The sequence below is a fragment of the Sinocyclocheilus grahami genome, unplaced genomic scaffold, assembly GCF_001515645.1.
Source record: "Sinocyclocheilus grahami isolate Dianchi unplaced genomic scaffold, SAMN03320097.WGS_v1.1 scaffold2527.1, whole genome shotgun sequence".
Classification (NCBI taxonomy): domain Eukaryota; kingdom Metazoa; phylum Chordata; class Actinopteri; order Cypriniformes; family Cyprinidae; genus Sinocyclocheilus; species Sinocyclocheilus grahami.
Window position 1 is genome coordinate 11030 of NW_015507706.1, and position 12469 is coordinate 23498.

Consider the following 12469-nt stretch of genomic DNA (forward strand, 5'->3'; position numbering starts at 1 on the left):
ATGCATATTGCGTAGTTGTGCTTTTATCAAAAACAAGGGAGAACCAATTAAATATTAATAACTTATTATATTATTGTATTTAATGTATGCTTAATTTCCTGTGAGCCTTTTGTTTTCCTATGTATTTTTTTTATCTTGAAGGATCATTCAAAGCAAATATTGAGAAATATCCTCACGGGACATCACTTTTGGCCACAACTGCATATAAGAAATTGATGTAGTATTACGAAAATGAAAAGCATTGCCTTCATTGCTGTTGGTTGAGATTTTTCTGCTGTCCCTTATGCATTCATTAACGAGAACACGTGTTCCACGGATGTAGACGTACCAGTTAGGCACAAAATAAACTCCATGGCTAGTTAGAAGACTCCAATGTGAGAGACTTGCCCACCATCAACATTTAAATTATATAATTATATTTCTATTCCAATACGCTGTTGAAATATAAACATTTAAACGATGGCTGTTATATCTCGTGTTCAAGACAGATTTATTAAAAAATACTGTACAATATGAGACATCACTAAAAAGTGAAATAAATATAATGAATAGTGCATTTAATAAAATGTTGCTCTGTAGACTTATTTTCTCTCTTATTTCTCCGCTAACTAACGAGTTATGGTCAATGAATGTCATTCCTGAGTTAAATGTAATTAAGCTGTTACATTAACGTCTTTTAAGGGATAACATGAGATGCGATGCATTTCAGTAAGTTGTACTGTTTCTATAAACATACCTTCTATGTTCATTCATGTTTTTTCATGCAATAATATATATATATATATATATATATATATATATACTATGGGAATGTCCCGGGACATTTGTTCACCCTATACAGTGTGCATTGGAGGGTTGGAAGTATTTTAAAATCACACTAAAATAATTGTTTTGTTTGTTTGTTTTTTTTAGATCAGGCAATGAGTGGTTGGAAGAGAGAAGCTAGGACTGTCTACAGAAAGTACACTTCAATTTAAGATCAACGTGTTTAGATTTAGATGCAAAACTTTTATTTGTCCACTGTCATGTTGTTTCAAACTCATTTTCTATTGCAGAACACATTCTGAATAATGTTTCTGTTTCCAGAATCCAACCCATTTATGTTGATTCATCAACAACTTTAAACCTCATTGGTTCTTGCGTATCACAAGATAAACATAGCTGATTGGGGTCCTGTGTACATGAACTGATCAAAGATTTATGTGTGAATATTGACCCCATTGACTTTCAATGTGTGGACAGATGAGACATTCTTCAAAATAACTTTTTCTGTGTTCCTCAGGAACAAAGAATGTCATGTGTTGAAACAACACGAGGGTAAGTAAATCGTGAATCTTCATATTTTTCAGTGATACTACTGATCACTGATGATGTTCATACCTGTTTTTCTGTCCTCTGTGCTACAGCTGATACAGTGTTGTGGTTTTTATGTTCATCCATACACAGCACACAAATACATTTCTGATCAGTGCGACAGAAAACCTCAAGAAGCTTGTCATGTTTCTGGCAGATCATCTCTTGCAGTCGTCCAGTGGCTTCAGACACTTTGTGTGGTTTACGTGAATGAAATTCCTCATGATGATCAAAATGAGTTTGACAGTAAGACTCATGACAATTCAGACAGGACTTGATGGCTTTGTATTTTCTTCCAGTACAGACGTCACACTGCACATCTCCAGCTCCAGCGTAATAGTCGGCAGAAGGTTTTGTCATCTTCATTTTCTCCACCACTTCAGCCAGAATGGTGTTTTTAGCTAAAGCAGGTCTTGGTCTGAAGATCTGTCTGCACTGAGGGCAGCTGTAGACTTTCTTCTGATCCTCCTGATCCCAGTGGCCTGTAATACAGCTCTTACAGTAACTGTGTCCACACTGGATAGTCACTGGATCCTTCAGGAGATCCAGACACACTGCACACATGAACTCATTTTGATCCACTGAAATTCTGGCTTCTGCCATTTTACTGCAAGAATACAGAGACACAAACGCACAACCGCTCGACTACACTTTAGTTTCGCTTTCCCTGAACTCATGAGATTCCTGTTTCCTGTTTCCTGCTTCTGTGTTTGAGTGACGCGTGTAAAACAGGCCAACCACTAGATGTCAGTCTCACACAGGCACCAAGAGAAAAATGACAGAGAAGCAAGAAAATGCCCTTAAAACGGCAATAATACTGTATCATAATTACTACATTTGTACTGCAAGATGGAAAACTGTTCAGATTTACAGTTTCTTAAATCTTTAGAAATGTTTTCACTTTGTTTATGATGAAATATTATATCTGGATCTTTTTTTTTTTTTTTGTCAAAAGCCCAGAATCATTCAAGTTTATAAATTTACTTAAAATGTGTGTCACTTCTTGTTAGGGATGGCTGACTTGAAACTACAGTTTCGACGCAGTGTCGAGATCCCGAAGCGTAGATGTTTCGAAACACTGCTCCGAAGCGTGATTCAAAACACCCATGTCACGTGACAACGGCTAAATGAAGCTTCGGTGCGGTGTTTCGACTGACAGGCGGCAAAATAAAAATATCACAATGTAATAAATGTGACACATTGTGGCTTGATTTATTTTATTAATGTTCACTTCTTATGACCCAAATAACCTAATTATTCACAATGAGAAGCTTAAAGGTTACAAAACCAAGCTCATGTAGTTGTCAGACATGTTAAAAACTCAACACATTATTAAAAAAACCAAATCTATTTGCTCTTACAATGATGTGGACACACTTTATTGTTTGACTTAAACAAAATGTAGGTAATCATTCGTAAATCGTTGTCAAGGCAGAGCAACACATGCAAGTGACCACTAGGTGTCGCAGTTGAGACCGGTGTCTGATTGTTTCAAGGCCCCGACACAATTCGGTACATTAGCTTCCCTGTTTCAGTGATTCATGAAGCCTCGCTCTGCCCATCACTACTTCTTGTTACTTTCAATTAACAGGAGTAATAAAATGTTGCACTAAGACTCTACAAACCCAAATAGTCCATTATGACGAGAGGGGCAGGGCCGAGAGCCGTGGGAACCGAGCGAGGCCGGTGGAGTAAATGCTAATGCGCGACACCTGCGCCACTCACCGGTCTCGAGTCCCACGGAGGAGCGAGAGAAGTCCAGGCCTGGTCCTCTCTCGTCCAACACTGTCGTCACTCCTCCTTTTATCCTTCCGGAGCTCCTCCGTGGGACTCGCTCCGTTCCCACGGCTCTTGGCCCTGCCCTTCTCGTCACATCCATGAAGAGCCAAGTTGACCCATTACCTGCATAATGGTTCCTCTGAAAGGGGTGTCAAATACAGCAGTGAAACTCTTTAGTCTGTAAAATCATGAGATCAACCAGAGGTTGAAGAACAATATCAAATCCATTTATCTTCAAGTCTTTAAAGGTGACATATTATGCCCCTTTTTACAATATGTAATATAAGTCTCTGGTGTCCCCAGAATGTGTCTGTGAAGTTTCAGCTCAAAATACTCCACAGATCATTTATTATATCATTTTGAAAATATCTGCGGGTTGTAATTTAAAGTGATGCCTTGTTACCCTCTTGCTACGTGTAGTTACTGTGTAAGTGTAACATCTGCGGGCTGTAATTTAAAGTGATGCCTTGTTACCCTCTTGTTACATGTAGTTACAGTATAAGTGTAACATTAAACAATTTTAGTTATGCTAAAATAGATTTGTTTCAAAGTTATTAACAATAAACTGTATTACATAGCTAAATACAAGGTCCAAAGACCTTAATTTAACAAATAAATATATTTTTTATTTAACACAATTTTAACAGATCTTTTCCAAAGAACAGAATGCAGAAAAAACAAATTTGCAACAACTTATACAAAATAAATAGAACAGTAAACACACACAAACAAATCATGTTCTAAATGTATTGTTAATAGGCATACGGTCAATTTTTCCTTTCAGCTGTGGGCAGGAGTCAACGAATTTCTGTAGATCGTGTGCATATACTTGCAAAGTTGTCCCTGCAGAATATGAGGGAGCAGAAAAGTCCTCCCCCTCTGATGCATTTTTCACCTGTGATCACAATTAGAGAAAAATACATTGCCAAAAAAAAAACTGTTAATACATGTCAAGTTTGCATAATGTAAAGAAGTGTTGCACAAAGCTTATATTTAACCAAATATAAAAACAGTCAACTCCACTCTGATGGGCTCCAATTCACCTTAACCCCTGGGTGTACCCTGTACCTTACGAAAATGAAACATGTTTATACCATAGTTTAAAAAAGAAACATTGTTACTATAGTTAAACCATGGGTACCACAAAACAGCCATGACTGTGCTACAAAAGTCTTCCTGGATACACTTTTTATTCAGTAACGTTATGCAGTTTTTTTTTTTTATATATAATTCAACTTTTTTTATTGTTCAACAGTCAAAACTTTGTACGTGATGTATTCAATAATACACAGTATTCAATATTCACCTTTCCAAACAATTACATATTCAGCCACTAGTCACCATCAATGTAATAAAACAAAAGCACATGGAAATGTAACAGTTGTTAAGGAGTCCTGCTCATCACACCATTTTTATATGCTGCCAAAAATGATCCCATGTTTTTTTCATTTCTCCCTCACTCTGCAGTCTCCCCAACATGCACTCATATGATGCAATTTCAATCATCCCATCAATCCAATCTTTCAAATCTGGGGTTTTGGGGCATTTCCAATTGCGCAAGATCATCCTGGCAGCTGTGATACAACCAAACATAATAAGGGTAAAAGCATTTTTTGCTATATTAGGTACAGCTGATTTATCTCCAAGAAGGCATAATTGTGGTTCCACAGGTAAAATATAGCCCAACCACTCTTCAAGTATTCTCAGAATTTTACGCCAGAATGGCTGAACTAAAGAACATTCCCAAATCATATGTAAATAAGTGCCCTCTTCTTCCTTACATTTCCAACAGATTATTTCCAGCTATCCCCATCCTGTAAAGTCTAGATGGTGTATAATAGTATCTATGTACTATTTTGTAATGAACGTTATGCAGTTTTGATTTATATGTTGTTTAATGCTGAAAATAATGTTATTTGACATATACATACGCGATCGCTTGTTTCTGCTTCTTCTTCACTGTTTTAATAATCTGGGCATTGAGTACCCTTTCAGAAGATGCATAGTAGCAGATACGGTGTCCTTTGCTCTTTCTTTGAGATCTTTCTCCGGATTACTGGAATTTATTGCTTTATTGCAGGGTGTTTAATTTCATGTTCTGTTTTAGCAGGAAAACCATCCTTACACCAGGGAGAGATTGTTTCACAGGGTGAGATAAAGTATTAAAAAGTATTGGCTTACGGTCAGAAAAACAAGGATCTGTAATGTAAATCCAAAAGACAAAATCATGTCAAGTGTGTGGCCTTTTTCATGTGTAGTGCCAAACACAGACTGAGAAAGATTCAGTTTGATTTGTATATGTTTCTACTTTTCATAACAATGTGTTTGATGCTTTGCATCTTTTCTGATCCATGGTACAAACAATATCCTTACAAACTGTATTGGTACAAATGACTTTCTTTAGGTGCAGTTCTCCAGCCCAGTGACAATGAACTTTTGTTGAACCAACCACACAGGGTTTTTTTTTTGTTGTTGTTAACTTTAAGAAACTGTTAAGAAATATTTTTCAAGGTAGTGAGGCATACCCATTTTTGTGCTGTTTCATTTCTTTGCTGTTACATGTTTGTTGCAAAAGTGGAAAAACTACATGAGCTTGCAGCATTTCACAATTTTGTATTTGTTTTAAATGTCTTTCTGGCCGATGTTTGGCTTTCACTTTAGGGTAAGTCTGGACTGGATTAATAAATGGAATAGTTTCTCTAGCCTGCAGCTCTTAATATAACATCATTTTTAACTAACCTTTTATGAGATAGGTCAATTAAAAAAAATATATATATATGAATGGGTCATTACTTTTTTGAATATGAACAATTTTATGGAACTTCGTGGCAAGTTTATATCAAGATATACATTTATCCTCTGGTTTCATTAAGCCTAGTCCCAGACTAAAATGCATGTCTGGCCTACTTAAAATATGCCCGTGGCATTGATTTGTCTCAAGATGCTCACCAGTAAGGGGGTGGATTGGCCAATTCTAGAAGGCAGATGGCAAAAAAAAAAAAACTGGCATAATTTAAAAAAATAATAATTATGAAGTCCCAGGTGTACCCAGTATGTGTCTGTGAAGTTTCAGCTCAAAATACCCAACAGATAATTTATTATTTCATTATGTAATGTCCCTTTTTGCCCAGAAGCAAAAACATGCTGTTTTTGTGTCTCTTTAAATGCAAATGAGCTGCTGCTCCCCGCCCCTTTCCGGAAGAGGGCGGAGTCTTTACAGCTTGTGACTCGGATTCTCTGCCAGCAACAAATAAAACATGTTTGTTTATTGATTTTCATTTCTATTGCATCACATTATCATGAGATTGCAGTTCTCCCTTTTTCGTTGCATGCATTGAAAAGCCTTGTCAGTTTAAACAGTGGAATGCAGGAAAAGCAATGCACAGGTACCAACACCGTTAACCATATTGACTGAAGTCATGCAAGATTATATTTCAATCTAAATGGGAAAAAAACAACTCTGAAGCAACTCTGGTCATGCGTTTTGACATCAGATCCTCGATGCTCAAGCTGAGGGATTGATTGGTTGTTCCATCGTGTGGAACTGAATTAATCTGCATTCTGAAAAATAACATTTGAATAATGTTTCAGCATTGAATATGAACTCAATTGTTTTCTTAATTGATCTATGATTTTCAACAGAGAGCAGAGAGATGTCAGTGAATAAAGAGAAAAAGCCCAATACAACAGCAAAAGATAAATCATACTAGAGTTCCTCTGTCCTGTAGGACACTACATCAGTCACAACCGTGACGTCAGTGGATCTGGATGGCTGGAATACAGTGACACCAGCATCAGAAGATCCAGCTGGTCAAAGGTGTTGAGTAACATCAGGAAGAAAAGCTGCATGCTCTTCTATGTGAAGAGAAAAACAGTAGCACAATACTAGTGCTCAACTAATGTTCAGCGCTCAGTTCATGTGTATTGAGAAACTGTTGTTTTGTAGGTTCAGTAACCTCTTGTTCAGACCAGCAGAACTCAAATCATCCTTTGTTCACACATAAGTAAATATGCAGCATTTGAGTTTTCTAGGTTTATTTGCTCTGGAAGGAAAGAGATGTGTGAAAATGTGTGAATGAATCAAGATATACTATTTGAATTTAACGTCAATACTATTTTTTCCTTACGCCACATTCCAGACCATATCAGATTAAAATATGTTAAAATTCCCATTTCTGACCTCATTGTCAATCACATCATGTCACCAGAATGTGTGGCCGTGTCCAAACATAAACATTTCATATTCACAGCTCAGTTGATGCAAAGCAAAACCTCAGGCATAAAAACATATTTTACAAACCCACTGCAAGTCTTTCTGAAAGAGTAATCTATTAAATGCAATTGACTTTATATTTAATGGCATTTGATTTGTTAATGTGTAATATGTTCTTTTATTAATTTGCAGGACTAAACAGGCAAATAAGAGACTATTAACTACTACTCTTCCTTCTGATTTTACTAATGTCAACATCCAAAATCAGGTAAAATACATAAACACTGATTTGTGGGTTCATTGTAATCAAATGATATATGAGTTCACAAACCACAAAATACAGATGATGACGCTGACTAGCATGTGCAGAAATGTTCACATGTAAGAACGAATTTGACAAAGCTTGCCCAAATAGAAACAGCTGCTCTTGAATATTGTCGTCTTTCTCCGTAACCCCTAGAGGGCAGAAGTGTTTTAGAAATCAGGGCTGCGATCAGCCCCGACAAAATGGTGCAAAACGTTTTTTAAACGGAAACGGTGGTGCGTTGAACACCCTGTTCTGATGACGCAAGAGTTGCAGTTATGGCAGCTGAGAAGGTTCTCTCAGTTGAAAAAAACAGCATTTGCTGGTTAGGTATGTTTTGACGCTGGGATGCTGGTTTAAGCTGGTCCTTTACTGGTTTATGCACCAGCAAAGGACCAGCTTAAACCAGCAAAGGACCAGCATAAACCAGCAAAAGACCAGTTTAAACCAGCAAAGGACCAGCGTCAAAACATACCTAACCAGCATATGCTGTTTTTTTCAACAGGGCTTTGTGTTCTTTTTGAAGAGTTTCCGGAGCAAATGGCTTTCAGGATAAAACTGGCTTCCCTGGAGTCATTGGAGCAATCGATGGCCCACACATTCCCATCCCAGCACCCACACTCCATAGAAACAGTTACATAAACAGGAAAGGACATGCACGTTTTTAACTCCAAGCAGTGTGTACATCACAGATGATGTTCCTGGATGTGTACACTGGTTGGCCGGGGTCTGTGTTTCGGAACTGCCCATGATATGGCCATCTCCAGGATGTAATGAGAAGTGCCTACCGCCTGCTTGGAGACTCCGCATACCCACTCAACACATCTCTCATTACACCACAACATTGTTGACAACATTGGCATCCATTTCGTATTCAACATGGATGCTAATGTGAGGTCATTTTATGACATCACTGAGTGATTGAATTAAAACTTACAAATAAGATCCAATAATGTATAATATTTTTTATAAAAGCATGAATATAACATTGTCTTTGATTAAACTGCACTCAACTCATCTGATGTGCTAAGTCATGTTGATGTGGCACAAAAACAATTGTACATGGAAAAGATTATCACCAGCAAAAGATGACACGATCAGGACCGGCTCCACACTGGGATCATCAGCCAGGAGGTCCTCCATTGATGAGAAAAAGACCCAGCTGCTGGCACCACTCCCAGTCTTCTTATTACTGTCCACTATTGTTTTGTATCTAATAATAGAAACCCAGAAATAGCAAATGTCTTCAAGTGGCCCTACTCCCAAAATAATGCAAATGCCAGTATCAAAACAAACCTGTGCTATAACTGCCTGAACACATGCCTCTGCTCCAAAGTCATATCCTTTTGCCACACTTCTACTTTCCTTAATACAGGAGATTGAAGGAGTCTTCAGCCATTTGCTTTGTCAGAGAAATTAGAAGCAATGTTGCATTGTGCGTCCATGGCTTTGTATCTATAGCACACATTTAAATCGACAAGTCACAGAAAATATGTCAACGGAAAAATTGTGCTTAGGAATGAACTTAATGTACCTTTATGCATTTGTTGGGGGGTTGAGACTGGTGCCCACTTTGGAGCACAGGCAGGTGCTGGTCCAGCAACAGGCAAATTAAGTGGTGCAGGAGCCGGAGGCAATGCAGTGGTGCAGCGGGAATGTGTAGGCCTAGTGGAAGTTGACTAGGCCCATTCGATGCACGAGCCTGTTCCAAAGGGATTGCTGAAACAGAAATGGAAGCACACATCTTACCAAATTCAGACTGAAAACACATCTATTTAGCCTTGCATACTACTGACGAATTTCTATTTCTTACTTTTATTTCTAGTTCTTACTTTTTTAATACCTTGTATTTTCTTTCTCATTTTTATGTAAAGCACTTGTATGAAATTTGGTATATACATAAACTTGCCTGCCTTGCAATAAAGCTAAAAATATAATGCTGTATTTTTATTATAAAACTCTTATGACAAATATGTCTTCTAATATCTTCAATTGTTGCGTATACCGAGCTGCAGCGGACACATTGGTAAAAAACTTTACTTGGACCCATTGTGTGAGCTGTCTCTTTAATACCGCATGGTTTATATACATGTTGCTGCTGATTGGGCTGACATTTTTGACATGCACACCCACCAAACAAGAGAAAACGTATCTCAAACCTCGTTGCACACAGTTTCCAGGAAACATGTTGTTCAACCTGGAAACCTGCTCCGGTTTGAGCTTGAACGTGCCCGTCTTTGCAAACAGTCTCCTAGCATTTAACTTTGGTTTAATGTTTCATTTTAGCTGTTTTTATTATTTACTGTTTCTGTCTTTCCTGGATGAATGTGTACATTCCCGGAGAACCATGAAACAGTTGCAAAATGCCATATACAGTCAGGTTAAGGTGACTTAATATTTTTCCTTTTGTTATACTGGGATAAGTCATATTGGGATGTATGCTAAAATTGTTGGAAGTGGCACAGCCCTGCCTAGAAAATTTTCCACCAGCCACCACTGGGGCCATCTGGAGCACCGAGAGTTTTCCCGGTGGGCTGCTGTATAATGTGGGCCGGCCCATCGCGTAAATATAGAGAATTAATGAATTATAGGCTAGTAAAGGTACGTAGCCTATAGCCTTCCATCGGCCCACTTCAATTAAACATTCTAATTATTTTAGCACGCAGCGGCTCAAAAGCGCTCGTCAATCAAATCGAAGAAGGCGGGATTTACTGTTCACAGATGCTGAGCTGTGCGGCATTTGAATGCGAGCTGAGGTAAGATGTAAGCAGCTGAATAGCGAGACAATTCAGCAATATTTGCCAACTGTTTACGATTAAAAAAAAAAGTTAAACGACAGAAATTAAACAAACTACTACTGGCATTTTCGAATTTCTTAATGCCATTTATGTTATTCGTCACAAGATAAGAGTGAATGTTTGTAAACCTATATCCAGGCTTTCTTCTGTAATTTCAAGTGTCTAAGAAAATGTTTTAAAAATCTGTAAAATATAATTCTCAAACTTACTCTAGAACATTGTAAATCTGAAGACTTAGTAACAACCGTCAAGTGCCGTGATTAGGAATTATAGCCTAATAAAAAATATAATTTGCTAGCCTGTTTCACATGCATCACACACTGGTGGTCAAATGTTTAAAATAATAAATACTTTTTATTTATTAATTTATGTTTTGAAAGAAGGCTGAATTTATTTGATCAAATACAGTAACAAATATTAATACTATGAAATATTACCATCCTGCTACAGAACACCTAATATGCTTGGGAGACATTCTTGTCAGTGCAGCAATGGCGGACTATGTACAACTCGCTGTGAACTCGCTCAGGGTGGTTCTATGTTAAAACAGCAGTGTCTGTCAACATTCGTGGGCTGGGCCTGTAGCTAATGTGACGTCACATTAGCACCAATGCTGAAAACAAGCCATTGGGAGACACTACTTATTATTTATGGGGATTTAAAAAAAAAAAGGAGTGGGTGGAATTTTATCATTATAGGGTAGTTGTGTACACACACTGCCAACACACATTTATGTCCTAACACCTTGCAAAAGTGAATTTTGCATAATAGGTCCCCTTTAAATTAATTTAATGCAACATTGTTAAATAAAAGTATGGCTATGCTTTTAACCTTACCCTGGACTGAATGGTAATGTATCATATTTTTCACAAAAATATTGAGCAGCACAACTGTTTTCAACATTGATAATAATCAGAAATGTTTCTTGAGCAGCAAATCAGCATATTAGAATGATTTCTGAAGGACCAGTAGAAATGCACCATTAAACCTGTGCACATTCGGCACTACATTCCAAGTCTTCTGTGTAAAAATTCTTCTAAATTATTCACTATTGGTCATATACACCAGGATAGACAAATTATAATGTAAAGAAGCATGCCAGTCATTCATTAATGTTAATGATATAAGAATTCCAATAAAAAAATAATAGATGCCATTTTTATTTCTGTATTGTGTTATTTTTATGTTAGTAAGAGGTGTTAAAAAATGCTCTGTGCATAATGAGTTGGTGGGTTTGGTGTGGTGTGTTGCAGAGATCGGGTGTGGGCCGCTCTTTGCCAGAAAGTCCAGGGCCACTTTTTAGCAAACGTGTGAAAATGCTCATAACTCCTGAACCGTTTGTCGTATTTGATTGTCTAATTTCATTGTAATCCTTGGCTCAAGACGAGCAAAATGGCTAACTCCGATTTCATTCCCGCCACATTCAAAAGTGGGCGGGGCCACTTTTACTAAAATGGCTGTAACTCTTGAACGATGAGGTATTTTCACCAAACTTGGTACACATTTGTATCTTAATCTGAGGACACGTGAAAAAAATTGGCAGAGTTTGGCCACTTGGTGAAAAAAAAATATTCGTAACTACGCAAGTCTGATTAACTTGAAAATTGGCATGACGTATCTTTGTCCAAAGTGTCACGACTGCTTATGATGACATTCACATGTCTTAAAAAACTTGGCCACCATCAGCCAATGAATTTTGAGCCATGGTTATCGGAGGCCAATCGGAACAAAACTTGCTGGGCTAGTCTGAATCATGCCCCTAAAGGTCTGTGAAAAATTTGAAAGAAATCAGCACATTATTCATTTCATGTTAATTCTAAACAACTTTGCCTCAAGAACCACTGCTTTCAATCAAACTGTGTTAAATATGTATTCGAGATTATAATGTGGCACAAAAGTAGGCTTTTTAAATAATTACAGCAAAACCTGAACATGGTATAATCAAGAGGAGACTTGCAGTAAGCATTTTGTTAACTTTATTTTATTCTAACCCAGTGTTGGCAAAAGTTCCAGTACTTGGGT

The 12469-nt window shown here is 37.4% G+C and overlaps 1 protein-coding gene across 1 annotated transcript in view; it reads right to left on the reverse strand.

The window, feature by feature from the left end:
* Positions 1–1956, reverse strand: part of LOC107575248 (E3 ubiquitin/ISG15 ligase TRIM25-like) — an 8520-nt gene extending 6564 nt beyond the window's left edge. Inside the window, exon 1 of the mRNA XM_016261661.1 lies at positions 1381–1956. Coding sequence (XP_016117147.1) covers positions 1381–1956 — 576 coding nt within the window. The remainder of the gene's footprint in view (positions 1–1380) is intronic.
* Between the last annotated feature and the right edge of the window lie 10513 nt (positions 1957–12469).